Source organism: Aulostomus chinensis, chromosome 12 (genome assembly GCF_037954235.1).
Source record: "Aulostomus chinensis isolate RoL2024-O1b breed Wild chromosome 12, RoL_Achi_v1.0, whole genome shotgun sequence".
Taxonomy (NCBI): Eukaryota; Metazoa; Chordata; class Actinopteri; order Syngnathiformes; family Aulostomidae; genus Aulostomus; species Aulostomus chinensis.
In genome coordinates, this window is record NC_141331.1 from 1161673 (window position 1) to 1188875 (window position 27203).

The window sequence follows — 27203 nt, forward strand, 5'->3', positions numbered from 1 at the left end:
ACACGTATTTTGTTGGAATAAACTTTCAAAAAGTCAGTGGTCAAACAGGTTCATGTGCGGTGAAGTTACCTCTTGCTGCCGCTGGGGGTCGCCACAAGCAAAACCTTCATGTCCAGGAGGAGGAAGGGGACAAAGCCCCGTCGGGCGTCTCTCCGGAGCGCCGGTGGGCAGGTTGTAGACTTCAGAACCCGGGGTGAGCTCTCATCCCGGTTCCAGAAACTCTCAACAACTTTAAAAGGAAACACTGACAGCTGGCGACACCAATGCGCAGGCGCGGGGGACGAATCATCAAGTCGAACATGGCGGCGGCCGCGACAGCGACAAAGGAGCCGTTTTGCTGGCGGCGGCGACGGGACGGAGGTCGTCCTCCTCCCCCGGTGATCCGCCACGTCTGCGTCGCCGCTCGCGGCCCGCAGGTCTCACCTGTGCTCTCTGTCATGACGCAGAAGACGTGAGCCACGTCATGATCCGAATGGCCCGAGTCGGTTCGCTTCGTCACGCCAGCGCGGCCAGGACCAGCTAAGGGGTTCGGTTCCGCCACTGGAAGCGACTTATTTAATGAGTTCCTCCTGTTTTCTCGAGATAATAAAGCTCATTTTTCTTTCGTGGCTTCCTTCCCGACCCAAACCCTCCACAAGGAGAAAAGTTCAGTCTTGATCCTGCAGCACCAGCATGGAGGAGCAAACCAGCCTCAACTTCTTCTCAGCACAAGAACTCCCTCGAGAAAGAAGAGCCCTTTTAGTGAACTTAAAAAATCCTTCGACTGCAAACGTGACACGAGGGAGTTTAGTTCAGGTGAGGAGCTGAAGCCTGCAGCACTGAGGGGGTTCTGGTCAGGGGGGTCCATCAGATCAGCCGCCTGGTTGGTGGATGGTTGCCAACATTGCCAAGGCCCTGAGACACCAGGGACCTCCCTGACAGGCCAGGTTAGCTGCCCGGCCTCTTCCTTGCTAACAGTGTCTGTCTGCTAGGTGACGAATGAAAGACTGATGACATCACTCCCGCCATGATCCTCTCAGCGAACGGCCTGATTCACGACTGGCTGAACTGACTTACCAGTCAAACGGTAATAAAGTGACTCTTATTTATCCAGAGACTCCTCAGGTGAGTCGCCAGGTGTGCGTTGATGCATCTATGTTTGCCATATTTAGGCACCTTAGAACCTCATACCTAAGTAGCCTTGGCCCCCGGTTCTGGTCCGTCATCAGCAACCCCGTTGGTTTGTTGTGATTTTATTTTGACAACATCAACCTGCCAATGGGATTCAAAATGGAAATCAGCCTGTCGTCGGACACACAGCCATGAATATGCACGGTTGGCATTGTGAAGGAATCTGTGAAAATCTGAAATGCTAACATTGCTAATGCTAATAATGCTGTTAGCGTGAAAGACATTTCTCTCAACATTAAAATTTGTATGCAGTTCATAAGCAATGACATCATTTTCAAAGACTACATGCTGGTATGAAGTGTTTTTGTTTCAGGAATGTTGAAATCCTCTGTGTGTGTGTGTGTGTGTGTGTGTGCGCGCGCGCACGGAGGTTCTCAGGTTTGCGGTGGTGACGGACAGAAACACGGAGACGAGGATCATTTCACAACAAGAGGAAAGAAACTTTATTCTAACAGTAAAAACAAGGTTTGCTTTTCCATCCCTCAGTTTCATTTGGATGGAAAAGCAGTTTTGGTCGGCGGGTCCCTGCGGGGTGGCGTTCACTCTGACTGCTGCTGGTGATCCTGTAGTTGGAGAGTTTTATAAACAATCTAAGACACGAGCCCTGCATCAGAAATGGGACTGAACCTGAGAGAAAGAGGCACTGACACATGGCCTGGAGCTGGAGGATGCTGTCACACCTCAGAATCAGCTGATCAGGGGGGAAAGGTTTGTTCTCACAGAGGTCAGGTGACACTGATGAAACTCTAAGCTGATTTGCCAGCTGCCAATAAACCCAGAAGAAGAGGAACATCCACTGTGTTTATTGGTCAGATGTGTCGGAGGCGGAACAAGAGAGTAAATACCAGAAGAAGGTCCTGCTACCATCTGATGCTCTAAAAGGTCCAAAACTTGAAGTCCAACATGGTTACAGGAGCCGTTTGAGCTCAAACCAGCAGCTTCCTGGGAGTTTGGTGGTCCGTAAGTGTGACAAGACGACTTCTTCAACCAAGTCTTGGTTCAGTTTTGTGGTGGTGCTCTGGTGCTGTGTTCACATCTGCCCAACAACCCAGGCCAAGATGGAGAACATGCTCTCGGAGAGTTGGACCCCACTGGACTAAGCTCGGCTGGGGGGAAGCAGCCTCGGTGTTACTGACGGGATGGGAGGGACCACAGTTCAAACGGCAGCTAAGGAATATTGAGCAGAACCCTGCATAGCCAACAAGAGGCAGCTGAACAGACAGCGGCACCCCATGGATGGTACAAGCGCTCGTAGCGACAGTTACCACTGCCGGTCGAGCTTCAGCTGCTCGCTGCACCCTCTCAGCTCAGCGTTGGTTTCTTTGCGCTGAACAAATGTGAGCAGCTGCTTCACTGTCAGCGGTTAATAATGGAAGTGGGAAAGAAGTTTCTCTCCTGTTTCTCCACACAAGTAGAAACGATACAGAAGTAAAGACCAATAAACTACAACAAGATGGAGACCAGCTCCTTCAAAATGAGGCACTGTCATACAGTGAAACTGACCATGTCTCTGCCGGCAGAGCTAACTGATGTCCCTGTCAGCTTCTGTTAGCTCCAGGAAAATCCAGGATGTCTTACAGAGAAAATGTAGCAGTGTGAGAACTGGGATGCCCTCACATTGCTGCACCACTGTGAACGAGGGAATCATGGGATACATCTGCACCCCCACTTTTAGTGTCCTGCCGAGGAACCTGGAAGAAGGAAGAGGAGGAGGCAGAGGTGGAGGGCGTGTGAGAGAAAGGAGCCACGCTATGAGTCCGGCTGGCATCCGGCGTTTCTGAGACTTTTTCTTTGTCTCCTCCTTGTTCCATGTCAGCATCCTGCATCTGCTCCTCCTCCTGCTGGAGGGCGGCGAAGCGCTCCACCACACAGTGAGCTGTCAGTCGGGCCTCAGGGTCGTGATCCCAGCACTCAGTGATGGTGGCGCAGAAAACGCTCATCCCCTGGAGGACAGAAGATGCTCAGACCTTGACCGTGGTCCCCGTCTTTTAAACTCAGGTAGGATTTGCAAGTGAAAGCCACTCGTATTAAAGTGTGATGAGCAATGATCTTTACGTGCGTTGTTGTTAAATCGCTGTTCTAAGCCTCTTTGGTAGAGGCGGCAAAGCACTGAATGTTTCCATACTTTGCATCTTTCAAACAGTCTGGTTATCAGTCCTGTATGTGTGCTGACTGGCGTCCTGGCTGATCTGACCTGGTGTTGAGTCCATGTTGAGGGGATGTCCGGTCTTCCTCTGTCCCTCAGCACCAGGTCCCTCATACTGTCCACACAGGGCTGCTCACACACCTTAGAGCCAAATGCTGGTTCATAGTCCTTCACCTCTGCACCAACAACACATACAGACACACGATCCATGTGTTCCAACATGAGTCCTAATGTGCCACCGGGCTCTGATACACACAGAAGATCATGGTGACTGTGACTCGGGCCTCACAATGGCTCATTTACAGGCTAATATTATCATCTGCTTATCAGTTACTTAGATATCTCAGATTCATGAGGTTTCCTGCATGACTTCTTTGTGAATCCAGACTTTAGAAAACACCAGGATCATACTTGTTGCTGGAAGCTACTGGAGACCAAAGATTAACAGTAAAACTTGACAAAAGTTCATTGACAGACACTTCAGCTAAAAACTACCAAACTAAAACAGTTCCATGTCTGCCCTCTACAGCGTGAGTGTGACTAGCTTGTGCATTCAGTTGGAGTCTCCAACCGGCCGGGCGTCTGTGCCAGTGGCGGGGTGGCCGTTGGGACTGCCGGGAGTTTTCCCGGTGGCCTGGCCCCTTGGTGGCCTGCCTGGCTGGCGAGGAAAAAAAATTGTTTTTTTCTTCCCCCTCAAGCCAGCCAGGCCAGCTAGCGACAGACAGCGCAGATAAAACAAAGGTCTCAATTCTGCCGAGGCCATTCCTTCGCTCAGTCTGCTCAGTCAGTGCGGCAGGCTCCAGTTTGTGTCGCGCCAGCGAGCGACACGAGAGGGCTGCACTCACTCGGTTCGCTCGCATGCTCACCCCCTCCCCTCCTGTTTGAGGTGTGATAGTCTGTCAGACAGACGCCACCATTTCACGCCATTTTGGCAGCGGAGCACACATCACGCCGCCATTTCGCCGGCGCGGCCTGCTGGTATTAATTCCTCCTGGTCAGATTTGGAGTCCCACCCCGGCCCTGGTCTGTGCTACCAAGCAGGGTTGGCAGGCAAAGCCAAGTGACCACAGTCAGGTACACAGTACCACGACAGTGGTTGTCAACTTGCTACATCAAGGCAGCTTTCATCACCTGGTTGAGTGTGTGTTTACATGGAAGGGTCAATGGAGATGGCATTGTCCCCGAGGTGTGATTGGCTAGTGGGCTGCGCTTGTGTACGTTTGGCCCTCGTACCTCAGCCTCTGGTCTGCTGCCGCTGAGCAGGTTATGCAGCGTATGTTACCATGGTGATGTATTCCACTGAAAAGTCCTGAGAAATCCTGAGTTGAGCCTGAAGTTATCTGGCTAACCCTCTACTCCTGCTTCCTCATACCTGCCCCAGACGCTGACACTTTGACAGTTTCTATAGTTTTGCTGTCAATCTTCAGTCTGAAGTAGCTTCCAGTAACAAATACGAGGCTGCTGTTTTCTGTCATGCAGGAAGAAACGTAGTCATGATAATAATGGTGAGTCTTTGATAAACTATAGAGGATGTTTGGGGGAAGTGGCTCTAAAATTTTGGCCTGATGGTGCTAGAAGCATGAGAACATTCCAGGGTTTGTTCCATCCATCTGGCCTACATCCCTGGACCTTCACCTGGGCACTCACAGCATGGACTCACATCGTCAGTCCTCCTGAAGATGTAGAAATATAGAGAAGTTCCTACCTCCGATCACTTGGCAGCGGGACGCCATTTCCCAGAGCACCAGAGCCATTGAGTAAACATCCATTTGCTTAAAGGCCTCAAGGTCCTCCAGGTTCACCCTGGACTCAAGCACCTCAGGAGCCATGTAGCGAGCTGTCCCCACCTGGACCACACAGGAGAAGAGGGTCCACTCACATAACAAAGAAAACATAAGTTCCAGCGCTGTCTTCAGACTTCATTAAACCAATACTACTTTAAGCTGTTTGTTGCACATCTGCCTGGACTTTACCTGCCCACTGTTGGCGAAGTCGTCGACTGTCAGGGAGAGATCCAGTCTCAACGCCAGCCCAAAATCACACAGAGCACACTCCCTGTTGCTCTTTACCACAATATTACTACTCTTGAGGTCCCGATGGGCGACCGGCACCTGCAGTGACACAGGGATCAAGCCTTCTCAAGCTCTTGACTGTCACCACACAAGGAAACAGCAGCCAAATCAGCAGGAGCAAAAGCTGAAGAACAAGCCTCCATATCAGTTATTAGTTTCTGACCGACTCTTTTAGCTTGAGTCAAATCCCATGAGCTCTGGTCCTGAACATCCCAGTTACAGGAGCAACTAAAGGACCTTCGTCACCAATAGTCTACAATCATGTTTTGCTGCTGAATTGAAGTGTGGCTCTTCCATATGTGACCTGAGGTCATAAACGTCACTCATTAGCAACTGTTGACCTCTTATTCACTGTGTCTTTGGTGTCATAAGTGTGTAACTACATTTGTAGGTTCCTTGTTCTGTACATACACCAAAATCATGATATGCAGATTGTGTGGAATGCTTCTGAAAAGCTGCATTCTACACCCCCCCCCCCAACCCCATCCCCAGATCATTCCCTGCAGCTGAGTTAACTGCAGTGGGGGGTCTGGAGCCCTGTAGGAGAGAAGGGTCTCTATCTGCTGGTCTGGCTCTAAACATGATGGACAAACAGAGATGTTCTGATAAAGCCTTGACGTTACCTTGGCCATCCCATCGGTTGTGGAGTCACTATGGAGATGAGCCAGCCCCCGGGCAATGCTGGTCGCCATGACAACGAGTTCCCTCCAACTAAGTATGTTTGCAGTGAGGAAGTCCTGCAGGTTCCCCAGGCTGTGATAGGCCAAAACCAGCCAGAACTTCCTGAGGCTGTGACCGGCGGGGCCCCTGTCTTCAGCTGCTAGGAACCGAACCACGTTCTCATGCTCCAGATTGGGGTCAGAGAAGATGGAGCACTCATTTCTCCATGAGGCATACTCCACAGAAGGAAACACCTTCACCGCCACGGTTTCATAACAGTTAACGCCACCCCTCTCACCCTGCAGCAGGCACGCCCTCCAGACTTCTGCAAAGCGTCCCTTCCCCACCAGAACCTCCAGTTTGACTGGCAGAGGTTCAGCCAGGTGGCCCCTCCAGTGTGTCATGTCGTCATTATTGAGGGACACCACCTTGCCGTTAGACACTTCCCTTTCAGTCCTCATCACGCTACCTGCACCCCCCTGCTGAGCCCCCAGACCTCCGCAGGGATGCTCCAGAGCCTGGTAGAGCTCTGCAGTGGGCTTGGTGGGCCAGTCAGGCCGTGCTGGTTTTCCAGGGTGGCGTGTGCGGTAGAAGTAGAATGCGGCGGTGGTGATTAAGGCCACCAGAACAGGAGGCACCAAGCTAACCATCACCACTGGGATCACGTCTTTGCTCTGCAGCTTGGAGAAACCTGATTCAACAGAAAGATCCCATCATTCATCATGCGAACATTCAGAACATTGGTCATTCTGAGCAGATGCCGAGATGGCCAGGCAGCTTCAGTGGATAGCAAAAGCCCAAATTATCAATCAATACCTGACGCATCACATCTTTTGATTTGTGCTGCCTCCTGCTCACACAAACACCCTTCATTGGCTCACCGTTGGCTCCCTTGTCAAAGATGAGTTTGTCGTTACATTCGTGTTCACCCTGGCAGCCACAGACCATCATGGCGCCGTCCTCTGCAGGCTGTGGGACCATGTGACACTCCCTGGAGGTGAAGTTGAGCAGAAGGCCAGGGTCCACGCCCTCTAGCGGCAGTGTGGGGTTGTGACACATTGTGTGCACTGTCATTGTGTCGTTAGTCTTCCTCCTGGAAGGACATGAACATTTGTAGGAAATGAAAAGCGTCTGTGGAAGTGCTGCGTCACTGCTAACCACCTTTAATAGGTTTTATTGACAGAAATGTCAAATGTTTCAACATTTATCTTCATTGGTTTGGGGGAGCGGTGACATATTACAGCACTTCTGCTGTTGTCTGCTACGAGCCAAGAGAAGATGCACATTGTTGTAATATCACAGCCTTATGTGAAAGATTAATAACTATCTTTGAATAATTATATGAAATTTGATACTTTAAATACTGTTAGACATTTTTCCTCCTTGGTATAGAAAGTGGCATTTGGTTACCAGGTGGCTCGTCAAGCATTAACCAGTCGCTGCCCCCGTCATCCACATATACCTGATCACCAAGAATTGATTTATTGATGGATGCATGTTTGCCTGTGGAACAGGAACCCCCCCCCATACAGCTACAACAATCTCATTTAACCTCAGGTCACTGTCTTACCAGCAACCTAACAAGTTAACAAGCAGCCTGTCTCCTTGTCCGTTCAGAGATGTGTTGTTTTCTCCACAGTGGAACCTTGGGAGCATTCGCAGTCTGGAGCTAATTAAAACATCTGGATACCAGAGTAACTTTATTCCCAAACACACCATCAGGGATGAATGTCTGATTTTGAAAAGTTCAGTTTCAGTTGGAGTAATGTGTTTACACGTTCTTCAAAAATCCAGTTTTAGCTGAACGAAGAAGACTTTTCCTAATATCGTGTCAACATGCTCACTTCCAGGAGTAGAAATGTTTGTCTCTAGCAGCCTGTCACATAACGTGAGCTAGACCTCAAACATCGAACTACATAAATACATTTACTTTGCCTTACTTTTCTTTTTTGGGGGCTGCAGTACAATGTTTATTTCTTTGGAACATTTCAAATGTAGAAATGCTTCACTTTTCTTCACCTTCTTTGTTTTTGTCCACAGATTTATGATTCTGTGGTGCTGCCCTCAGTCCAACTCTAATCCCACTCTTCTGGAGGCAGTTTGAAGGGTTCTCACTGCACAGGAAATAGAAGTTCAGCCAGCTTCAAATGGTCCCTGTTGTCCCTCACTGGGAGGCTCAGTCCTAAACATCCATTTATTAGAGCATCAAATATGAATGAATGAATGAATGAATGAATGAATCAGTATTTTCACATGAAATGTCCTGCAGCCACGTTGCCCAAAAGTGATGCAAACAAACTGCAACAGGAACGCTGATCAGGAACCTGACAGAGATGACGTCTGTCAACTTTGACCTGAATAAAACCTCTTTTCTTCTGTCAGTTCCCTCTTATCACCGGCTTCCTCCTGCAGGCTGCAGGGTTGGCAGGCGGCGTGAACAGGAAATGAGAGGGGTGCAGTGAGGGGGATACCAGCGCCGCACTGCTATCCAAACAAAGCACCAAACCAGCAGAAGAAAGTGATGTCAGCCGAGCGTTTGTGAGGGTTTGACAGGTTTCCAGTCAAGTCACATTCACTCAAGTGTCAACGCGAACGATAAAAAGAAAACAGCGCTGGTTATTCCCAGCGAGGTGGGTCACGTGACCTCAGGATGTTTCATAATGCTGATCGATGAGATACTAAAGAAGCTCAGTCTTCCTGCAGCAGTGAGCTCTGCTGGCTCGTGCAGAGGAACACTGAGTGTGCAAGAGGCAGTCAGGGAACATTGTTTTCAAACGAGCCAAAAACACCGATCATGGAGACTTTCTCTGACACAAACTTGAACTCATTTGGGTGCTCAACGCGTTCTCACTTTGCCGGATCCCTGATATGTTTGCTGTCACTTCTTTCTTGCCGAGTGTTTGACCTGAAGATCGATTCTATTCTCGGGTCAGTACGAGACACGAAGCTCCAGCGTGAGAACAGAAGTGCCCTCCTGTTTGGATAAAAGACTCAGAACTAAACAGATAATCGTTCCCACTGAGGTCAGAGATGTCAGACCAGAACCAACCATTGGAAGGCGGCAGAGACCCCCCTCGACTCACTCTGGCTGTTCAGCCTTAGCAAGAGGCGGAATGCGCCCTGATTTGATTGGCTGGAGGTGACAGCGGCTACTCACCATATGGTGACGCAGATCTCCTCAATGGCGGAGCAGAAGGAAGACAGGGTGCAGTTGCTGAGGCACACGCTGTCCTTGCACACTGGACTCGACACTTCACACCACTTACACAGGTTGAAGCTCAGGTGGCTGAAGGAGTCCACAGCTGCTGGAAGACAGAGACGAGACATCCGTTAGCAGCATCGCTAATGCCCGCTGAACGTTTCAGTAAAGGTCAGTGGTTTCAGGCCCTCAGGTCTAGTACCAGCGCCATCAGGTGAAGTGGACGATCGCACAGGGGAAAACACACCAGGATAACTTTATGCCCTCGTCCTTGAAGTTTCAGAAGTTTATTCCACCCTTGTTGGAAGTATTTTTAATCCAATAGGTGTTAAATCGTTGGACTGCAGTTGAACAATTGGTTTATCGACTTTACTATTTTGTTGATGTACTTTGGTGAAATTTAAGGTAAAGGGGAGGATTTTATTGAAGCCCACTGGGCGTCTTTTCCTCTCCTGCAGCTTTCAGCCTTGGACCATGGAGTGTGCTTGTTTCGATTATTGTGCATATGAATGAATAAATAAATCTACCCAACAGAAAACATTTCCTGTCAAACACCTTGAAGTGTTTCCTACCCCCAACACCAGGTTTGATTCACTTCCTGTTGAGGGTCCAAGTTCCACTTGGCCTTAGTCAGAGGTTCCACACCTGCTCCTCTGCTTTGAACCAAACTGAAAATTCTAACGAGGAATCAGGGAAAAGTACTCTGTCCTACAACACTGCACCTCTGGTGTCCTCCAGCGGGTTTGAGGATTACCGCCACGACCGGCCAAGCAGCCTTGCAGCCACAGCTCACAGCAGCCGCCTCGACAGAGTGGAACATGGCCCATTCGGACTCAATGTCCCCCACCACCCCTGGGATGTGGTCAAAGTTCTGCTGGAGGTGGGAGTTGAAGATCATTCGACTGGTTCTTCACCTAGGCGTTCCCAATAAACCCTCACTACTCGTTTGGGCCTGCACGGCGTCTTCCCCTGCCACCTGATCCAACTCACCACCAGATGGTGATCAGTTGGCAGCTCAGCTCCTCTCTTCACCCGAGTGTCCAGAACATGCGGTCGCAGGTCAGATGATGCGACTATAAAATCGATCATAGACCTGCGACCTAGGATGTCCTGGTGCCATGTGCACCGGTGGGCATCCTTACGCTCGAACATGGTGGTCGTTATGGACAAACTGCGACTTGCACAGAAGTCCAATAACTGAACACCACTCAGGTTCAGGTCGGGCCTGCCGTTCCTCCCAATCACACCCTTCCAGGTCATGTTGTCATTGCCCACGTGAGCGTTGAAGTCTCCCAGTAGGACAATGGAGTTCCCAGCCGGGGCACCATCCAGCACCCTTCCCAAACACTCCAAAAAGGGTGGGTACTCTGAACTGGTGTTTGGCGCATATGTGCCGTCAGGACCCGTTCCCTGACCCAAAGGCGCAGGGAAGCAACCCTTTCGTCCACCGGGGTAAACCCCAACGTACAGACAGAGAGTCTGGGGGCAACCAAAAAGCCCACCCCCACCCTCCGCCTCTCACCTGGAGCAACTCTCGCAAAAGAGAGAGTCCAACCCCGCTCAAGGACTTGGGTTCCAGACCCAGAACTGTGTGTCGAGGTGAGGCTGACGATATCTAGCCGGTAACGCTCAACCTCTTCCACCAGCTCCAGCTCCTTCCCTGCCAGAGAGGTAACGTTCAATGTCCCAAAAGCCAGCTTCCATGCCTGGGGTTCAGACAGCCGAGGCCCCCGCCTTGGACTGCCACCCAAGCCACAATGCACCGGACTCACTTCAACTCATGTAAACCATTTAAACAAAAGCTGCAGAATTCGAATCTTTTTGAGGTTCAGGACTTTCTTCTTCTATGTTTTAGAGACAATAACTACCGACAGAAACTGACGTGTGAGAGGGTGAGACCCTCCGCTCATGAACACATGAACCAGATAGTTTTTTCACTTGGGCCACTATAGAAACACAAAACAAATGTTCTGTGTGTGTGTGTGTGTGTGTGTGTGTGTGTGTGTGTGTGTGTTGTCCTGGTTGAACTGTCGTGTCTGTGTCATCTGGATCTGATCACTGAGGTTCTTATGATGTGGCCAAGAGTCTCTCTCTCTCTCTCTCTCTCTCCCTCTCTCTCTCTCCTTCTCTTTCTCCTTCTCTCTCTCCCTCTCTCTCACTCTCACTCTCAGTCACACACACACACACACACAGCAGAAGTTGTTCCAGATGTTTCTGTGAAGCAGAATTGAAGACGAAGAAGTATAAGAGTAATCAGGATCTGTGTGTGTGTGTGTGTGTGTGTGTGTGTGTGTGTGTGTGTGTGTCTCCAGGAATAAATTAAAGCCAGAAGTGAACTGTGTTAAGAGCCAAGCTCGCCTCCAATGCTCCGCCCCCAAAAGGCTCATGGGAAATCTAAGTGCTCCACGCTGCTAGGAAAAAAACCCTCCCTATCAGTACCACCACTTTATACACACACGTGTGCACACGCACTCCCCACGTACACGCACACACACACTCACACCTTTTATACTTCAGCATTTTTTAAATAAACTGATAGAATTTGCTCAGGAGTTTCCAGGTTCCTCAGCGTTCAGTTGAATGGGTCAGACATGTCCGTCCCTCCAGGACCGTCACTGTTGCCGTAGCAACCACCAAGGAAGGGTGGAGAGTCCTGAGAATGAGGACAGCAGCGATGGGGGGGTCTTAGCGAGGGGTTTAGTACCAAGATGAGACATCTGAGGGGGACCAGGAAGTCATTCTCCCGTCACAGTCCCTCTTGTTCCAGCATCCATTGGCACACGCGTGACACTGCGACCACGTGGCCTCATGATCTAAACAAGAGTGCGTCTTTGTGTTTGCCTACATCCATCTGGGCTTGAGGTCACTGAGACCTTTGACCTCCTGACAAGCTGAAGATGTTCCAGTGTTTTAAGCCCGGATGGCCGACTGGGCCCTGGACATCAGTGTTTCAATAGCAGAGCTCGATAGCTCTGATTGACCTAAAGATGACCTCACCGGCACTGTGAGGCCAAATGGACCGAACTAACGTTCATACCGTTTACTGATTGTTGTTGTTTTCATAAATGATCACTTTTCAGGAAGACTGACCAAACTTCTGAGTGCTACAAGTCAAACCATGATGACAACGCTGCCACACAGACCTCAGGCCTCATGACCCCCCTGCACGGAGAGCTGAGCAGGCAGGAAGGAACACCTCAGGAACACCTCGAGGGACCTGGTCACAAACATCCACTGGGACTCAAGGATGAGCTTCACAGATACTGGTGGTCAAAGGTCATGAATGGAGTACCGGGGATCCGGCTTAGGTCCCGCCCACAGCCGAGAGCTCCACTCCTGGTCTGTAGCTGCTGAGTGTGAATGAGTCGAGGGATTCAGAGTTTCCTCCTCCACACGCTTTGGTTTCCACTGGAAAATCCAAGCGGAGCTAAAAGCCTCACTAACATCCAGGCTGGGTGGCACCAACACGCTGGTCAGCCAGTAAACCCAGGAGAAGAAGAGGAAAAAGAAGAAGAAGAAGAGGAGGAGGAGGAGCACGTCTGTGTGAGTCAGAAGTACCGAGGGTGGAGCAAGACAGTAAATCCAGGAAGAAGCCCCTGCGTTCACACTACTTCTGCAAAAACTGAAAGTCACACGAGTCCAGTAACACCAGGCTCCGGGGGGTCGGGGGGTCGGGGGGTCGGGGGTTGGGGCACTGGGAGCTGTGTCCCTCTGAGGTCACTTCACTCTCAGTAGCAGTCAACATGGAGGAGAGGAGGTTCTCCACGGTACTTCGTGCTGGAAGTATTGGTCTCACTGGTTGATTCTCATGTACTTATACTCATCGCAGTGCTACTAGTGCCGTTTCCTCAGACCGGCCAGACGCCTCTACACGAGGCCGCATACGCCCCCCACGCCAACTGGGCTGCCTTTTATTAAAGACCAGAAACCTGGTTTGTGTCTCTGCTCGCCATTCATGTCTGTCAGACATGAAACCTGCGCTGGAGTTTGGTTGCTGAACAGAACGAGTCTGTTTGGATCAGAGGGAGGAGCCTGAGACTCAGGAGCTGCCTATTATCTCACATCCAACAATGGCCGAGTGTATCTCATGAGAGGTATACACACACACACACACACACACACACACACACACACACTTCTTGGTGCTGCCTTGAGAAGCTGGAGCGGAGAGTGACTGGCACTGAGAAAGTGTGTTTGGCTGTTGATGTGTGTGTGAGCCAAGTCCTCACTAATGAGGACAACGAGGTGACGTGGTGATGGCCTGATGACTCTCTCTCTCTCTTCCTCTCTCTCTCTCTCTCTCTCTCTCTCTCTCTCACACACACACACACACACACAGTCTCTCAAACACATTCTGACATGAGCCCAACATCAAGTCTGCAGACCTTTATAAGAGTCTCAGGAAGTGAGGACTCACCAGAATCTCCTCCACGGACTCAGATCCTACAGATCAGAATACATGCCTGACCTGCACAAGCTCCGCCCCCAACCCCCTCAAATACAGCCTCCCAGACCCAGCCTCCTTCCAGCCTTCAAACAGTCCCACTTCAGCTGGTCACAGCCTCAGCATGTCACATCTGAAGGTCCACCTGGCTGGACCGGTACCAGGTCCAGCTCATAATGACCTCTTTCCTTCTTGTCCCAGTAGAGTGACCAATAGTGTTTAACTCTGGTGTTGATCATCATCATCATCATCATCATCATCATCATCATCACCAAAGCTCAGGACCATAAATTGACTCAGATTTGAACTGGATCTGATTCCTGTGCGGGCGACAAAGTCCAGCAGCTTAGTCCAGATCCTCCTATCCAGAACCTGGACCACATCGCCTCGGCATTCTGTCTGCTTTTCCTGCACCCAGCAGTAATGTGGCTCCTGATTGGTTCTTGTAGTTGATGACACCGCTGACAAAAGATAGAAGAAGGAACCCCAGTCTCTGGAAGCTTAGGTTAGTAGAACAAACTCAGCTGCTAATGGCGTCCAGATGGGAGGAGCCACTGGTGGAGCCTCCCTGGAGTCATCATGTGACGACATCACGTGTTATGTCACACTGATAGGTTGCAGGAGCGCTTCTGTCATGGCTAGAGCTCTGCCCTCACATTGCTGTTCGGGATTGGGGGGGGGGGGGGGGGCAAAAAACCAGTGAGACTTGGATGTTCACACCTGCCAAGGCGTGCCGCCATCCCAGAGAGACGCCGCCTCACCAAATGTGTCTGGCCGGCGTGTGATGCTGCTTACACACTTCCATTCACGACTGGCTCCACACGGACCTTTGCCATGAACAGAAGGTTAATCCACAGGAAGAACACGTGAAATTCTGCCCTGGTCCACTAGGGGGCACTGAGTGACAAGCAGGCTCGCAAGTCATCGTCTTGGTTCTAGAAGCAGATCCTGGATGTGAGCTCAGCTCCTTAGACCACAGTGAGGTCCTTGACGTTTGGAGGGACAACGACCTTTTCAGTGCAGGACCAAAATCTCTTAACACATGGACTGTTTGTCTTGGAGGTCCAGACCTGGTCCTGCCAGGACCTGGTACCCATGACGCACGGCGATCCAGTAAGACCCTCCTACAGGCCTTGTGATTGAAGCATATGGAGAGCGGAGGTTTGGGGGTTGTTGACCCAGTCGTGTTCTCAACATGTACATCCACAATCACACGTGTTTTCTCTACGTGTACATCCACAATCAAACATGTTCTCTTCATGTAAAGCCACAATTACACGTGTTCTCTACGCATACCTCCACGATCACACACACGTGTTCTTTACATGTACATCCATGATTACACACACGTTCTGGACGAGGCTCTTAATTCCTCCCTCTCATGATGTGATGTGAGGTTCTGAGCTTCTGTCCATGTTTGATAAATCCTCCTTCAAGAATGTACTTTTATACTCAAAATTCTGTTCAGAACCTTTGATGTTTTCTTTGTCCTGAGAGGAACCCTTCTTGTTTTCAGTACTTCTAGAGTAATAATTAGAGTACTTGGGCCACCAGAGTTTGTCTTCCACAAGAATCCAGAATTTTTGGGAAAAAAACACAACTTTAACTTGTCAAAAAGGAACCAGGAAACCAATCAGAAGCTCCCTATGCCATCAGAACCAGTTTTTCTTCTGTTAGTACTTTTCCTTTGTCACAATCTTGAGGTATTTCTACTTCAGTTGAGTTACATTTGACCTCAGATCTCTTAAGTGATCACTTGACTGTCTGCATTTTGACATCTGACATTCAAAGGTGATCAGATTGTAAACTAATTCTAACACACTCAGTTATAAGATGCGTTCACGTTCCGATGGCAGGACCGTGAGGTCTAGAACTCTCAGTATTTGCTGCTCACACATCTGGACCGAGTTTGTAAAGTTGAACCAGTCAGTTGGGTCAAACCTCAGAAACATCAAGTTCTCGCTGCTGCAACAGTCACAGCAAACAAAGCAGCGGAGGAGCGGAGCTCCGGACTGTCAGCAGCTCTTTTTCCATCCTGATATCTGGACAACAAAAGCCTCCACGCCCGCCTACAGCCCGAGGAGCCGGGGGAGGCTGCACTCACCGCCGCTCAGCAGGACGATGATCCCGGCCCACAACACCCCGCGCCGAGCCATCGTCAGCGGCCAACTCAGGAGGACCTCGCCGGCGCTGGGTCGCTGCGGTCGGTCAGGTTGGTGCCCGGTCCCGGTGAGACGTTCATGTACACGGAGAGAGAAAGAGAGGGAGAGGGGTCCAGATGTTTTTCATCCAGATGTGGTTTAGCCCCGCCCACCACCTCTGTTTCCACTGAGATCTGCTGGTTTCTGCCTCCACACAAACGCACGCACACGCACACGCAATCAACGAGTTTCATTCTCAAACGATCCACAGTCCCGTTATAAACAAGTAACTCTGGTCACCCCCCATCACTCATGTAGTTTAGCTGCTTCAATGAGTAACTTTTGTAATTAAGATTGTAAATGAAAAAAATCAAAGCCACTACAACAACAACACAATAATATTCATCATAATGAGGTAGGGCCAACACCCCTCCAATCCTATGATCACGCAGTACAAATACACGTTTGTACTGTAAACAATGTGCTCAGAGGTTTGCTCATAAAAAAGTTCATAAAAGCTTCTTCTTCTTCTTCTTCTTCAGTGTTGATCGAGTTTGAAGAGCCGGAAACCTTGAATGAAACAGAGGGATGAAGGAGGGATGATCATCTAGATACGTTACAGGGTCTTTGACCTTTAATTGGATCCCCAGTGAGTGAGGGGGGGCTGGTGGAGCACTGGGGTCACTGACCTGGCGGTGGCGGTGGCTAACACGGTTATTCCAGCTGGTTAACCAGGCTACGGGGAAACGTAGTGCTGAGGGGGAAACTTCCTCCCTGCGAGTCACACGGGCGTCATGGACACCAATCATCAAGTACGCATCAAACGCTGTGATTTCAGCGCCAATCGGAACACAGATCTGGTCAGGGTTAGTTCCTCTCTTCTTTTCTCAGCGCTAGCTAGGTGCTTCTTGCTAGCAGCTGTACTCAAGAATTCAAACTTCCTGGTTGTCAATAATAATTATAATAAAGCAGGGCTTGAGCCCCTGCTGACCCCAGGGTCAACAGAGATGACGGCGTGACTGAGATGACGGCGTGACTGAGATGACGGCGTGACTGAGATGACGCGTGACCGAGATGACGGCTTGACTGAGATGACGGCGTGACTGAGATGACGGCGTGACCGAGATGACGCGTGACCGAGATGACGGCTTGACTGAGATGACGGCGTTACTGAGATGACGGCGTGACTGAGATGACGCGTGACCGAGATGACGCGTGACCGAGATGACGGCTTGACTGAGATGACTGCGTGACTGAGATGACGGCGTGACTGAGATGACGCTTGACTGAGATGACGCTTGACTGAGATGACGGCGTGACTGAGATGACGCTTGACTGAGATGACGGCTTGACTGAGATGACGCTTGACTGAGATGACGGCGTGACCGAGATGACGCGTGACCGAGATGACGGCGTGACTGAGATGACGGCTTGACTGAGATGACGGCTTGACTGAGATGACGCTTGACCGAGATGACGGCTTGACCGAGATGACGCGTGACTGAGATGACGGCGTGACTGAGATGACGGCTTGACTGAGATGACGGCGTGACTGAGATGACGGCGTGACTGAGATGACGCTTGACTGAGATGACGGCGTGACTGAGATGACGCTTGACTGAGATGACAGCGTGACCGAGATGACGCGTGACCGAGATGACGCGTGACCGAGATGACGGCGTTACTGAGATGACGGCGTGACCGAGATGACGGCGTGACCGAGATGACGCGTGACCGAGATGACGCGTGACCGAGATGACCGCTCGACTGAGATGACGGCGTGACTGAGATGACGGCTTGACTGAGATGACGGCGTGACTGAGATGACGGCTTGACTGAGATGACGGCGTGACTGAGATGACCGCTTGACTGAGATGACGCGTGACCGAGATGACGGCTTGACTGAGATGACGGCTTGACTGAGATGACGGCGTGACCGAGATGACCGCTTGACTGAGATGACGCGTGACCGAGATGACGGCTTGACTGAGATGATGGCGTGACTGAGATGACGGCGTGACTGAGATGACGCGTGACCGAGATGACGGCTTGACTGAGATGACGGCGTTACTGAGATGACGGCGTGACCGAGATGACGCGTGACCGAGATGACGCGTGACCGAAATGACGGCTTGACTGAGATGACTGCGTGACTGAGATGACGGCGTGACTGAGATGACGGCGTGACTGAGATGACGGCTTGACTGAGATGACGCTTGACTGAGATGACGGCGTGACTGAGATGACGCTTGACTGAGATGACGGCTTGACTGAGATGACGCGTGACTGAGATGACCGCTTGACTGAGATGACGGCGTGACTGAGATGACGGCTTGACTGAGATGACGGCGTGACTGAGATGACGGCGTGACTGAGATGACGCTTGACTGAGATGACGCTTGACTGAGATGACGGCGTGACTGAGATGACGCGTGACTGAGATGACGCTTGACTGAGATGACGGCGTGACTGAGATGACGCGTGACTGAGATGACGCGTGACTGAGATGACGCTTGACTGAGATGACGTGTGACTGAGATGAAGGCGTGACTGAGATGAAGGCGTGACTGAGATGACGGCGTTACTGAGATGACGCGTGACTGAGATGAAGGCGTGACTGAGATGAAGGCGTGACTGAGATGACGCTTGACTGAGATGACGGCGTGACTGAGATGACGCTTGACTGAGATGACGCTTGACTGAGATGACGTGTGACTGAGATGAAGGCGTGACTGAGATGACGGCGTGACTGAGATGACGGCTTGACTGAGATGACGGCTTGACTGAGATGACGGCGTGACTGAGATGAGGCTTGACTGAGGTGACGGCGTGACTGAGATGACGCTTGACTGAGATGACGGCGTGACTGAGATGACGGCGTGACTGAGATGACGCGTGACTGAGATGACGGCTTGACTGAGATGACGGCGTGACTGAGATGACGGCGTGACCGAGATGACGCGTGACCGAGATGACGGCGTGACCGAGATGACGGCGTGACTGAGATGACGCTTGACTGAGATGACGGCGTTACTGAGATGATGACAGGTGAACCCTGGCCAGTATCTCTGGTATGATGACATCATCATGCTCGACTCACGTTCACCTGTCCTTGATCCAGAGTTCAGCTTTAGTGACCGCAGCCAGTCCACCTGGCACATGCGCAGGGGGAGCCAGGTAGCCCGGTGGCCGTCTGTACTGTGACACCGGAAGTCTCTTATTGCTGCCACAGGAAGCGGGACTAGACGTGTTTATCGGAAGCGTGTTGAACTGTGACCCCGGAGCCTGAACATGAAGCGGAGGCTCCTGCTGGTGTCCAACTCGACGCTGCACGGCGGCGGGTACCTGGAGCACTGCCAGCAGCACATCGCTGCTTTCTTCGGACAGTAAGTTTGTCAGGACGCGGTTCCGAACTCCCTTTGAAAACGTGTGATTTAACAGGTCGCCGTCCATCAGCAAACTGAGGCGTTGGTGTCACGTGATGAGCGACGGTCAGGAGCGAGACCTGGTCGCCTGCTACAATTCGTCCGATAAATCAACAAGAATAATAAAAAAATGAATTATACACGTCCTCGGAAGGGAAGGTAGTTTTCCGCTGATGTGGGACAGTTGAAGGTGCAGTGAGCGATGCGCTCCGACCAATCAGAGGTGAGGGTCGACATGAACGCTTCTTCAGACTTTCAGTGTCTGGACTTTAATGTGATTTTAAGGAGTGAAAACAACCGTTTGGTATCACGTGGTTTGTTGCTCAGCTTGTCAGGTTCGTTGTTGTTAGCGGTCCTCAGCTGCAGCGCCCCCTGCCGGTCACGGCAGGTGATCCACAACCTCCGAGTGACTCCAAGCGTCTGAGACGCGTTCATAAAAACAGGATGTGACAGCAGGGAGCACGCACGTGGACGCGCACACCCAGACAGCTCAGGCGCTGCGCTCTTTGGTTTTTACTGAGAATTTCAAAGGGGACATTTTTTGATGGCGTTGATCAGATTTCCTGGTGGAATTGATGATGATGTCATGACCTTTATAGTTGTTGTTTCCTGTGTCAGAGATGTTAAGCAGGTGCTGTTCGTTCCCTACGCCCTCCATGACCACAACGCCTACACCAAGACAGCCCGGGACAAGTTTAAGACTCTGGGTGCGTGAATTGAGTCATACATGATCCATGCGTGTCACCAGGCACGCTCAAACTGACCAAGTGGAATCTTGCAGGTTATGAGGTCGCCAGCATTCACGAGGCGCTGGACCCCGTCGACGCCGTGCGGAAGGCCGAAGGCATTTTTATAGGTGAGGAGCCTCCACTTCCTGTGTTTGTTACTCGACCGTTCTGACCCGCCACCACAACAGAATGTGGCAAGGGAGGAGAGGGAGCTGATGTCCCATCACAAACATGCTAATGTCATGTTTGTCACGTGGACGACACGCCTCTTTCATACCCAAGCCACTCAACGCCGCTCTGTCCTCGGCGGCTCCTGAAAGAAGTTTTTTACACTCAAAAAAACAAAACAAATGCTGGTGAAGTTCAAAATGAATCCCATCCTTCTGTCGGTGCAAATCTTCCATGTGGCAGGTTTGATTCTGGACACACGACTCTTTCCTGTTCTTACGCAGTAGTTTACTGGCTCCCGATTGGCCACAAACAGTTGTGATGTCACAGATCCTGCTGTGGAACGCTGTCATGTTCCAGCAGGTGAACAAACACTCAGCTGAAGGAACAAAATGATTTTTGAACCTCGACACGTCAGCATTTAGCAGAAAGGATTTTCCTCTGGTGATCAGTGTTGACCTGCTTCACAAACGCCGCCACTCTTCATCACTTGTCCCGCCTCCCTCCTGTCCTTCAGATCCTATGTCAGCTACTCACCATCTGTTTTCTAGGAGGAGGAAACACTTTCCGGCTGCTGAAGAGTCTCTATGACAACCAGGTGGTGACAGAGATCAGGAGGAGGGTCCTGGAGGTGACGCAGCTCTGTCTTTTCATTCCTCCTCTGGATGTCTGTTGTTTAGCACCAGCTAGCCAGTGCTATCTGAAGGAGGGGCCACCCCAGTCATAGCAGAGACAGAGGCCCTCCTCCAGGGACCTGAGTCCCAGGCTAGTTAGCTTAGCACAATAAATGGTAGTGGGTGGGAAGTGTTAGCATCAAAGAAGCAACTTGTTTATTATCCATCCATCCATTTTTGGATCCCGCTTCTCTGTTAAGGGTCAGGGGGTGGAGCCTGTCCCAGCTGACATTGGGTGAGAGGCGGGGTTCACCCTTGGCGGGTCACCAGTCCATCTCAGGTCCATCAGGAGCAGTTAGGGGTTCAGTGTCTTGCTCAAGGACACTTGGAAAGGGTCACCGGGGGGAGGGGGGGATCTAACCAGTGACCCTTCGGCCGCTAGTTGGCCACGCGACCTCTGAGCCACGCCTCCCCATCTTGTTAGTCATGTTGGCATTCATAAGAAAACTTGACCTCCCACAACATCGCGACTTTCTCCTTCGGCTCCAGGACGGAGTTCCCTACATGGGCTCCAGCGCCGGCACCAATGTGGCCACCATCAGCATCAGCACCACCAACGACATGCCCATCGTCTACCCGCCGACCTTCTCCGCCATTGGCCTCGTTCCCTTCAACATAAACCCGCACTACCTGGACCCCGACCCCAGCAGCCGCCACATGGGGGTGAGTTACGTTTGATCAGCATGATTCACCTCACTGATGTTCCCATCAGCTGTTCTCCCCTCAGCTAGCGAGCTACGGCTAAACAGGAACGTTCCCAGGAAGTTGAGGTTACTGTCCGACCTGAGGAAGAACATTCAAGTGTCTTTCACTAAGATGAAAGCGCCGGCGTGTTTATCAGTCACCTGTCCTGTCATCAGTCTCACACCAATAAAAACACGACTGATAGGATGATTGTTGTCAGCGGTTCCAAAGGTCGCGCTGACTTCAGCACCTGGTCAGGTTACACCTGCGATTGCCTGGTTTAACTTCCTGTTCATGAACACATCTGAGACGTTCCCAGCAGTGCCAGTGGCTAACATGGCTGCCGTTCCCTCCAACAGGAGACCAGAGAGCAGCGGATCAGCCAGTACCACGAGGAGGCCGACACGCCGTCGGTTCTGGTGAGAGGAACCGTGTCATCACACTGCACATGCCAAAGTGAAGATTTCTGGTTTGGTGATTTTACAGGTTTTCAGAAGTGGATCACGAATTTGCCCACGTAGCTGTTAGCGCCGCAGTGACGAGGTGAGGATGAGGTGTTGTAGTCCAACAGCAGGTTCGCGCGTCCAGGACGTTTGTTCTGCTGTGAGACTGGTTGTTGATACTGGCGGCAGCGGCAGCGGCTGCTCGGGCCTTGGAGGGTTAAAGACAACCAATGAAAGTCCCCCAGTGGTGCAGCGGTCCTCAGCCTCTCCTGTGCCAAGATGCAGTTTTACTGTGAAAAGTCTGAAGGAAGTGTTGTGGTTCTCAACGTAGCCGAGCTACCACCTCTGTTTTTCCCCCTCGGTTTTTCTAACTTTGGGTTGCCAGCTAACAAGATGGAGACGGGCGGTCTTTGATGTGATGGCGTCTGTGTTTCCAGGGTCTGAGGGAGGGGTCCTTGCTGCTGGTGGAGGGGAACAAAGCCACGCTGCTGGGCTCCACCAGCAGGCTCTTCAGCAGGTGAACCCGTCAATCTAGCAGAATCCTGACACTCACCAGCAGCTCTCACCACGATGCCGTCTCGTTTGTTTGTAGAGGGAAACCCAGGGTGGAGTACGAGCCAGGAAGTGACCTCAGCTTCCTGCTCACGGATCAGCATTAACCAATCAGAGGGAAGGTCGCTGCCTGCGAGGGCTCCCTCTTTACACTTTCAGAGAAATCATGATAATCAAATATTCCCTCTGGCATCAGAACACTGATTGTGAACTGGTTTGACTGGGCAGCTCTGGAGTGTTTGAAAACCCTCCAACTGGTTCAGCGACGTCACGAATAACTGAGAAGAAATAAAGACTTGATTTTAGCAAAGCTGCTCCTTTCACCTTATTTGGTCATTTCAAGGTTCAGTTTAGGCAGGCTGGCTGTGCTAGCTAAGCTAACGACATTAACAGAAGGGAACATCTGGACGGATGAAGAGAACCACAAATGACGCAGGAATCCTCTGCTGCTCCCAGTCGGCAGGCGGTGACGATTTAGGTTACAGACCAGTTTCACCGTGGTTGTGGTCTTGACTGGTGATGGTCCACCATCAAATAAACTCAGTTCCTTGGTTCCATCAACTTCATCCACCACCTGATGGTGCAATTAATGTTCTAACCCTGCTCTACCAGGAGGGAGGTTCTAGACCTGCTCTACCAGGAGGGAGGTTCTCCACCTGCTCTACTAGGAGGGAGGTTCTCCACCTGCTCTACTAGGAGGGAGGTTCTAGACCCGCTCTACTAGGAGGGAGGTTCTAGACCCGCTCTACTAGGAGGGAGGTTCTAGACCCGCTCTACTAGGAGGGAGGTTCTCCACCTGCTCTACTAGGAGGGAGGTTCTAGACCCGCTCTACTAGGAGGGAGGTTCTCCACCTGCTCTACTAGGAGGGAGGTTCTAGACCTGCTCTACCAGGAGGGAGGTTCTAGACCTGCTCTACCAGGAGGGAGGTTCTAACCCTGCTCTACTAGGAGGGAGGTTCTCCACCTGCTCTACTAGGAGGGAGGTTCTAGACCTGCTCTACCAGGAGGGAGGTTCTAACCCTGCTCTACCAGGATGGAGGTTCTAGACCCGCTCTACTAGGAGGGAGGTTCTAGACCCGCTCTACCAGGAGGGAGGTTCTAGACCCGCTCTACCAGGAGGGAGGTTCTAGACCTGCTCTACCAGGAGGGAGGTTCTCCACCTGCTCTACCAGGAGGGAGGTTCTAACCCTGCTCTACTAGGAGGGAGGTTCTCCACCTGCTCTACTAGGAGGGAGGTTCTAGACCCGCTCTACTAGGAGGGAGGTTCTAGACCCGCTCTACTAGGAGGGAGGTTCTAGACCCGCTCTACTAGGAGGGAGGTTCTCCACCTGCTCTACTAGGAGGGAGGTTGTCCACCTGCTCTACTAGGAGGGAGGTTCAAGACCTGCTCTACTAGGAGGGAGGTTCAAGACCTGCTCTACTAGGAGGGAGGTTCAAGACCTGCTCTACTAGGAGGGAGGTTCTCCACCTGCTCTACTAGGAGGGAGGTTCTCCACCTGCTCTACTAGGAGGGAGGTTCTCCACCTGCTCTACTAGGAGGGAGGCAGCAGGGACGGATGGAGGGATTTGGAGACACAGAAACCAGACGATCAAATCGAGACAAAAACACTCAACATGTCAACAAATCAGTTTATTTTCAAAGTAAAACTGTGCTTTTGAATTAGTTCTTATTTATTTTCTGGGTGAAAACTCGCACTTCAAAAATAGTCGACATTTTCTTGTGGCAGTTAGAAAGACAGTGACATTAAGAGTTGAAGCAGCAGCAGAGGCTGGATTCTGATTATTTCATTGCTCTCAAGGCGAACGTGTCTGTACGGACACTTTCTGTGTTAGAGAAATTTGTGATACTTGTCTGGTACAAACTCTAAATAGAAAACCCTTAGTAAAAAGTGTAAACCATGCAGAGAGCCATCGTGACTAAATCTACCTCATCATGTGACCTCCAGACCGACCTTCCTCCAGACTCCTGCTCTCATTCCCCATGTCAACAAGAAGCAGTGTGGCGCTCCAGGACCAGGCGGTGCTGCTGAACTCCTTGACATGATTGAAACGATTTCATGTCTGTACAGTGAACTTGAATCTTCAGCCATCAGACAGTTAGCTTCGCATGAATGCTAACCCTAGCATAAATCTATGGTGATGAGCTGCAGCAGTGCTGCCTACCTGTTCTAGTATCTATGGTAAATCATGCTAGCAGGTCACTGGGAGTCCTTCTCTTGTGGAACTTCCAAGACAGAAAAGACTTCAATTACCAAAAGCGTCAAAGTATTCAAGCCAAGAGAATTTAAAAAATAGAATGTTCTTTGTGGGTCTGTAACATAAAATGCAACATCAAGTTAAACATAAAAAGGCAAATAAAAATGCTGCTTAGCTTTCGAGGTGACTTTCCAAATGTGAGATTTGTTGGTTGGAAAATCAGTTGCCAGGGAATCGACGCTAACGGCTCACAGCTGCATGTTCCTGGGGAAGGCGTTCATTCAAATGTTTGTTGATGGAAACCCAACATGGGCAAATTCTACATTTTTGTAATGTACTCAAACACAAAATAACAAGCTGTTCTCAGAGTTTGTGAAGCGGCGAGTCCTGTCTGAAACTGAAGGACATTCATACTGTTTAGTAAAAGAAGGCAACGGAGAGGAGAAAGAGCCCTCAGGAAACGAATGAGCGAACCGAGTCTTGGCTGAGCCTCGGCCTTCCCACCCATCAAGGCTCCGTCCTCGTCCAGTGAGACTGTAGCAGGTTTCCCCACATCGACCTCAGTTCCATAAACGAGTTCATCCAGACACACAACTGCTGACTTCTATCTCGTTTGCTGGGAGGACATTTGGTAGCGTATGTGATCGGTGCTAGCTAGCTAGCTGAGGAAGCCGTTAGCGTCAGATGCTGGTTGACAACAGTCTGTCCAGCTAATTTGCTCAAACCAACTCATGAACATGGACCCCATGGACTTCTGTCCCTGCTGGAGACATCTGAATCCAGTGTCTGTCCTGCAGTTGGAGGCTGAATCTTTTAATTTACACGTGTGGCTGCTTTTCCTTTTGTTTATATGAAACTATATTTTCAGTTGAATCATAAAAAGAGGAAACAATGTGCTTTGCGACCTTCAGAGGATGTCATGTAGCACCAGCTGACATGTGAGCAGGAGCTTCCAACAGCATCCAAGATCCGCTCAGCGAGGCAACAACGCAGACGCAGTGTCAGCTGAGAGCAGCCTCATCACGTCACCTGTAACCTGGAGAGTAATCAGCGTGTTGTCAATGAAATGCTAACTCTGACTGGAACTGGCAGCTCAACATGCCAGCAACTGAAAGTCTCGTGTGAGGAGGACACGGCACGTCAGCGCTGAGCTCAGGAGCCGGTTCTGTCCTTTAGGAACTCATCCCTCACATTGATTCTCCAACCAAAAATCATTCTCTTAACAAAACACAGCAAAAAATCTTCTCAGTGGGGGTGAAATTAGTTGGACCCCCTAGTAACTAATATTATTTTAAAGACAACAAAAATCATGAACAACTAAATCACTCCACCAGCAAGCCCCCAGACACAAACACAGCAGGAAGGAAGGCAAACACACACCAGGGTGAATATATGGCTGTCACTGAGGATCCCAGACCAGAGCAAACCAGTGTCTCATCAGAAACAGGCACCTGGACACAAGCGATCTGTCACCAGACTGCAGTTGTCAGCCTTGATCACGTCAAGCGCGCAGGCGCACAAACCTCCCGTCCTGTGCTTTATCATCTTAGTAGTCGTCTTTAGTTCAGGCGAGATTCCTTTTCATTGTTTTCATGTTCGTTTATAAAATCCTCTCTGACAGGCCTCAGGTTCTACTCGCACTCTGATTTTCAAATTATGGTCTCGCAGTTTTTATCCTCTTTGTCTTCCTGAGGACCGATGCGCTCGTACCCAACGCCTCACGTCAGATTTTTGTCCACATCTAACGTGGTTCGCTCCAAACCCGCAGGAGTCTCAGCTGCTGCTCTTATCCACTTTCAGGGCAACAAAACCAGAGGCTTCTCGCCAGTTTGGGTTTGAACTAAAAGAAGTGCAAATTTCTCAGTCAGCCAGCACCTCTCAAACCCCGGCCAGAAGCCCCCCCACCTCCAGAGACCAGCTTAGACCCCTGATGCATTGTGCTCATCACTGTCGACCAGGAATGTTTTTCATCGTAGAATCAATTCTTGCTACAAGTCACATGAGAAGGAACTTTGAAATGAAGCTGAACGCTGATGAGTGGCCCTCAGAGGCGTCTTAATGCTAAGCTAACTGGCTGGTGGACATAGCTTCATATTTAACATCTCATCTAATTTGGCAATGAAGTCAAAAAACATGAATGCCAAAATGTGGAACTCTTCCTCTAACGGTACCAGAGTTGAGATGGTTTCATCTGTGAGGGCAGAACTTCTGCTTCCACACAAGTGGAAGCAGAAGTTCTGGGAACCAGACCCGTCCTTCAACCGCCAGCTGCTCTCGCTGCCCTCCACAGCTCTTTTACCCTGAAATTTTCTTTCCTGGATTTCCAGTCAGAGGAGCGCTCCACCACTAGGCGTCAGTGTTGCCGTTCTCCTCCGGCTGCAGCTGCTCCTTTTCTGTACAGTCCTCCTGAGGTGGGCGGACCCGCTTGAAGAATCCCAACTGAAGATGAGGAGAAGAAGAATAAGAGCTGTTCGTCAAGTTCTGGTTCCAAGAACCCACGC

General features: G+C 50.7%; 5 protein-coding genes and 1 long non-coding RNA gene across 10 annotated transcripts in view; 2 read left to right on the forward strand and 4 right to left on the reverse strand.

The window, feature by feature from the left end:
* enox1 (ecto-NOX disulfide-thiol exchanger 1) overlaps nucleotides 1-307 on the reverse strand; it is a 66024-nt gene extending 65717 nt beyond the window's left edge. The window contains exon 1 of the mRNA XM_086219502.1: nucleotides 70-307. The gene's annotated coding sequence lies outside the window, so the exon portion shown is untranslated. The remainder of the gene's footprint in view (nucleotides 1-69) is intronic.
* LOC147251651 (uncharacterized) overlaps nucleotides 1-27203 on the reverse strand; it is a 151193-nt gene that overhangs the window by 77204 nt on the left and 46786 nt on the right. The gene's annotated exons all lie outside the window — the stretch shown is intronic.
* On the forward strand, nucleotides 96-10382 carry LOC147251654 (uncharacterized). The gene is made up of 3 exons (XR_015118647.1): nucleotides 96-795; nucleotides 972-3168; nucleotides 8089-10382. It is a non-coding gene; the product is annotated as an uncharacterized LOC147251654 (long non-coding RNA).
* Nucleotides 1609-19431, reverse strand: tgfbr2l (transforming growth factor beta receptor-like). Of its 4 annotated transcripts, XM_086219505.1 has the most exons (9): nucleotides 18933-19431; nucleotides 15796-15889; nucleotides 9206-9350; nucleotides 6930-7141; nucleotides 6012-6739; nucleotides 5290-5427; nucleotides 5022-5163; nucleotides 3365-3492; nucleotides 1609-3113 (listed from the first exon to the last, which is right to left on the reverse strand). In XM_086219505.1, exons 2-9 carry the CDS (start codon nucleotides 15845-15847, stop codon nucleotides 2784-2786), a joined length of 1875 nt encoding a protein of 624 aa, XP_086075631.1. In that variant the 5' UTR covers nucleotides 15848-15889; nucleotides 18933-19431; the 3' UTR covers nucleotides 1609-2783. The 4 variants fall into 4 exon arrangements, with proteins under 4 accessions (XP_086075631.1, XP_086075630.1, XP_086075633.1 ...); XM_086219504.1 differs by lacking the exon at nucleotides 18933-19431 and having other exon boundaries at nucleotides 15796-16839; XM_086219507.1 differs by lacking the exons at nucleotides 15796-15889; nucleotides 18933-19431 and adding an exon at nucleotides 8068-8162 and having other exon boundaries at nucleotides 9206-9317.
* LOC147251656 (alpha-aspartyl dipeptidase) lies at nucleotides 19028-22799 on the forward strand. Of its 2 annotated transcripts, none has more exons than XR_015118646.1 (8): nucleotides 19028-19218; nucleotides 19876-19964; nucleotides 20039-20113; nucleotides 20705-20784; nucleotides 21317-21490; nucleotides 21871-22054; nucleotides 22392-22471; nucleotides 22547-22594. XR_015118646.1 is itself a non-coding variant. In XM_086219510.1 (8 exons), exons 1-8 carry the CDS (start codon nucleotides 19124-19126, stop codon nucleotides 22611-22613), a joined length of 720 nt encoding a protein of 239 aa, XP_086075636.1. In that variant the 5' UTR covers nucleotides 19032-19123; the 3' UTR covers nucleotides 22614-22799. The 2 variants fall into 2 exon arrangements, 1 of the variants encoding a protein (XP_086075636.1); XM_086219510.1 differs by having other exon boundaries at nucleotides 19032-19218; nucleotides 21871-21930; nucleotides 22547-22799.
* The window catches only part of itgav (integrin, alpha V), a 40378-nt gene continuing 37298 nt past the window's right edge, over nucleotides 24124-27203 (reverse strand). Inside the window, exon 32 of the mRNA XM_086219489.1 lies at nucleotides 24124-27141. Within this exon, the coding sequence (XP_086075615.1) occupies nucleotides 27049-27141 (93 nt within the window). The 3' untranslated portion in view covers nucleotides 24124-27048. The remainder of the gene's footprint in view (nucleotides 27142-27203) is intronic.

Excerpts from the sequence above, each read along its gene's own strand:
- tgfbr2l (XM_086219505.1), bottom strand. The coding sequence starts at position 15,847 with ATGGCTCGGCGCGGGGTGTTGTGGGCCGGGATCATCGTCCTGCTGAGC. Across the intron at positions 7,142-9,205 it reads GAGATCTGCGTCACCATATG|GAGGAAGACTAACGACACAA; the intron begins GTGAGTAGCCGC and ends ATGTCCTTCCAG. Across the intron at positions 3,493-5,021 it reads CCGCTGCCAAGTGATCGGAG|AGGTGAAGGACTATGAACCA; the intron begins GTAGGAACTTCT and ends TTGTTGGTGCAG.
- LOC147251656 (XM_086219510.1), top strand. The coding sequence starts at position 19,124 with ATGAAGCGGAGGCTCCTGCTGGTGTCCAACTCGACGCTGCACGGCGGC. Across the intron at positions 19,219-19,875 it reads ATCGCTGCTTTCTTCGGACA|AGATGTTAAGCAGGTGCTGT; the intron begins GTAAGTTTGTCA and ends TTCCTGTGTCAG. Across the intron at positions 20,114-20,704 it reads GGCCGAAGGCATTTTTATAG|GAGGAGGAAACACTTTCCGG; the intron begins GTGAGGAGCCTC and ends TCTGTTTTCTAG.